Here is a 1,099-nt window from a genome sequence, read left to right as displayed (position 1 = left end):
AATTTTAATAATTTTTTAGCATTTTATTGGCAAAAAATGCGACAAAATTTTGGTTGAAAAATCGTCTTTTTTCAGTTTTTTTCTTCACGTGGACTTAATTTTGTAAAATTCGTGAAACAAATTACATTATTGAATAGAGCACGTTATTCTGCACATTTTGATACCAAACTCAGGTCTATAGTCTTTTTTTTGGTTCCGAAAAAACTTCGTTTATCTAAGCCCTTTCTATACTTTTAACATAAACATATGGAAAAGTGTTGAGCAGGAAATCGATATTCCACATTTTTTTTTGATTTCAGTATCTATAATTTATTTATTTTTATGTATTTTGATTAAAATTGTATTATTTGAAATAAATTTCAAGTCTCTTCTAGCTGAAAAATTCAACAAAATTGACGTAATAAATCTGTTGATCTTCCTTTATTTGAAAGTGTTAGGATTAACATCACAATGCTCACAGTAGCTGCGCAGATGTTCATTGCAGCATGTCTTTCTACACTTTATGCAGCTAGATCTTACTTTTTTGTCACGTTTTCTTCCACAAAAGACGCATCTTCTATAGATGTGTTTTTCATCTTTGCTTGCTTCTGACCGCTCGGTTGACGTCGCTGTTCCTATTTGTTCTATCGCTTTCCTCACTGTGTAAGGAAGGGATTGCGGGGGACTGGCAGCCCGTTTCTGAAGAACGATGTCCACTAAATTTTTGCCACACTCCATTAAAATTAGTCTTCTACGCTGCGACTTTCGGGCGTTCCAATCTGGATTTTTACATGTCCAAATAACATATGCTGCTAGACCTGCGCAATCTAAAGTAGTGAACCATAGAACCATTGGCCACCGCCGGCCATCAGCAGATTTATTACGTCAATTTTGTTGAATTTTCGGCTAGAAGAGACTTGAAATTTATTTCAAATAATGAAATTTTAATCAAATACATAAAAATAGATAAATTATAGATACTGAATCAAAAAAAAATGTGGGATATCGATTTCTTGCTCACCACTTTTCCATATGTTTATGTTAAAACTATAGAAAAGGCTTAGATAGCTAATTCTTTTTGGAACCAAGAAACGACTATAGACCTGAATTTGGTATCAAA

The 1,099-nt window shown here is 32.9% G+C and overlaps 1 protein-coding gene across 1 annotated transcript; it reads right to left on the bottom strand.

The window, feature by feature from the left end:
* Positions 1-233: 233 nt before the first annotated feature.
* Tsp_14855 (conserved hypothetical protein) lies at positions 234-895 on the bottom strand (the record flags this gene model as incomplete). Its single annotated transcript, XM_003366146.1, is given in 3 exon segments — positions 234-302; positions 520-806; positions 821-895. Coding segments are annotated over 3 exon segments (431 nt in total), but the record flags the coding sequence as incomplete, so codon positions are not given.
* Between the last annotated feature and the right edge of the window lie 204 nt (positions 896-1,099).

Source organism: Trichinella spiralis (assembly GCF_000181795.1).
Source record: "Trichinella spiralis strain ISS 195 chromosome Unknown Scfld6482, whole genome shotgun sequence".
Lineage (NCBI taxonomy): Eukaryota > Metazoa > Nematoda > Enoplea > Trichinellida > Trichinellidae > Trichinella > Trichinella spiralis.
Note: the sequence above shows the minus strand (reverse complement) of the source record. Positions and strands in the feature narration are given on the sequence as shown.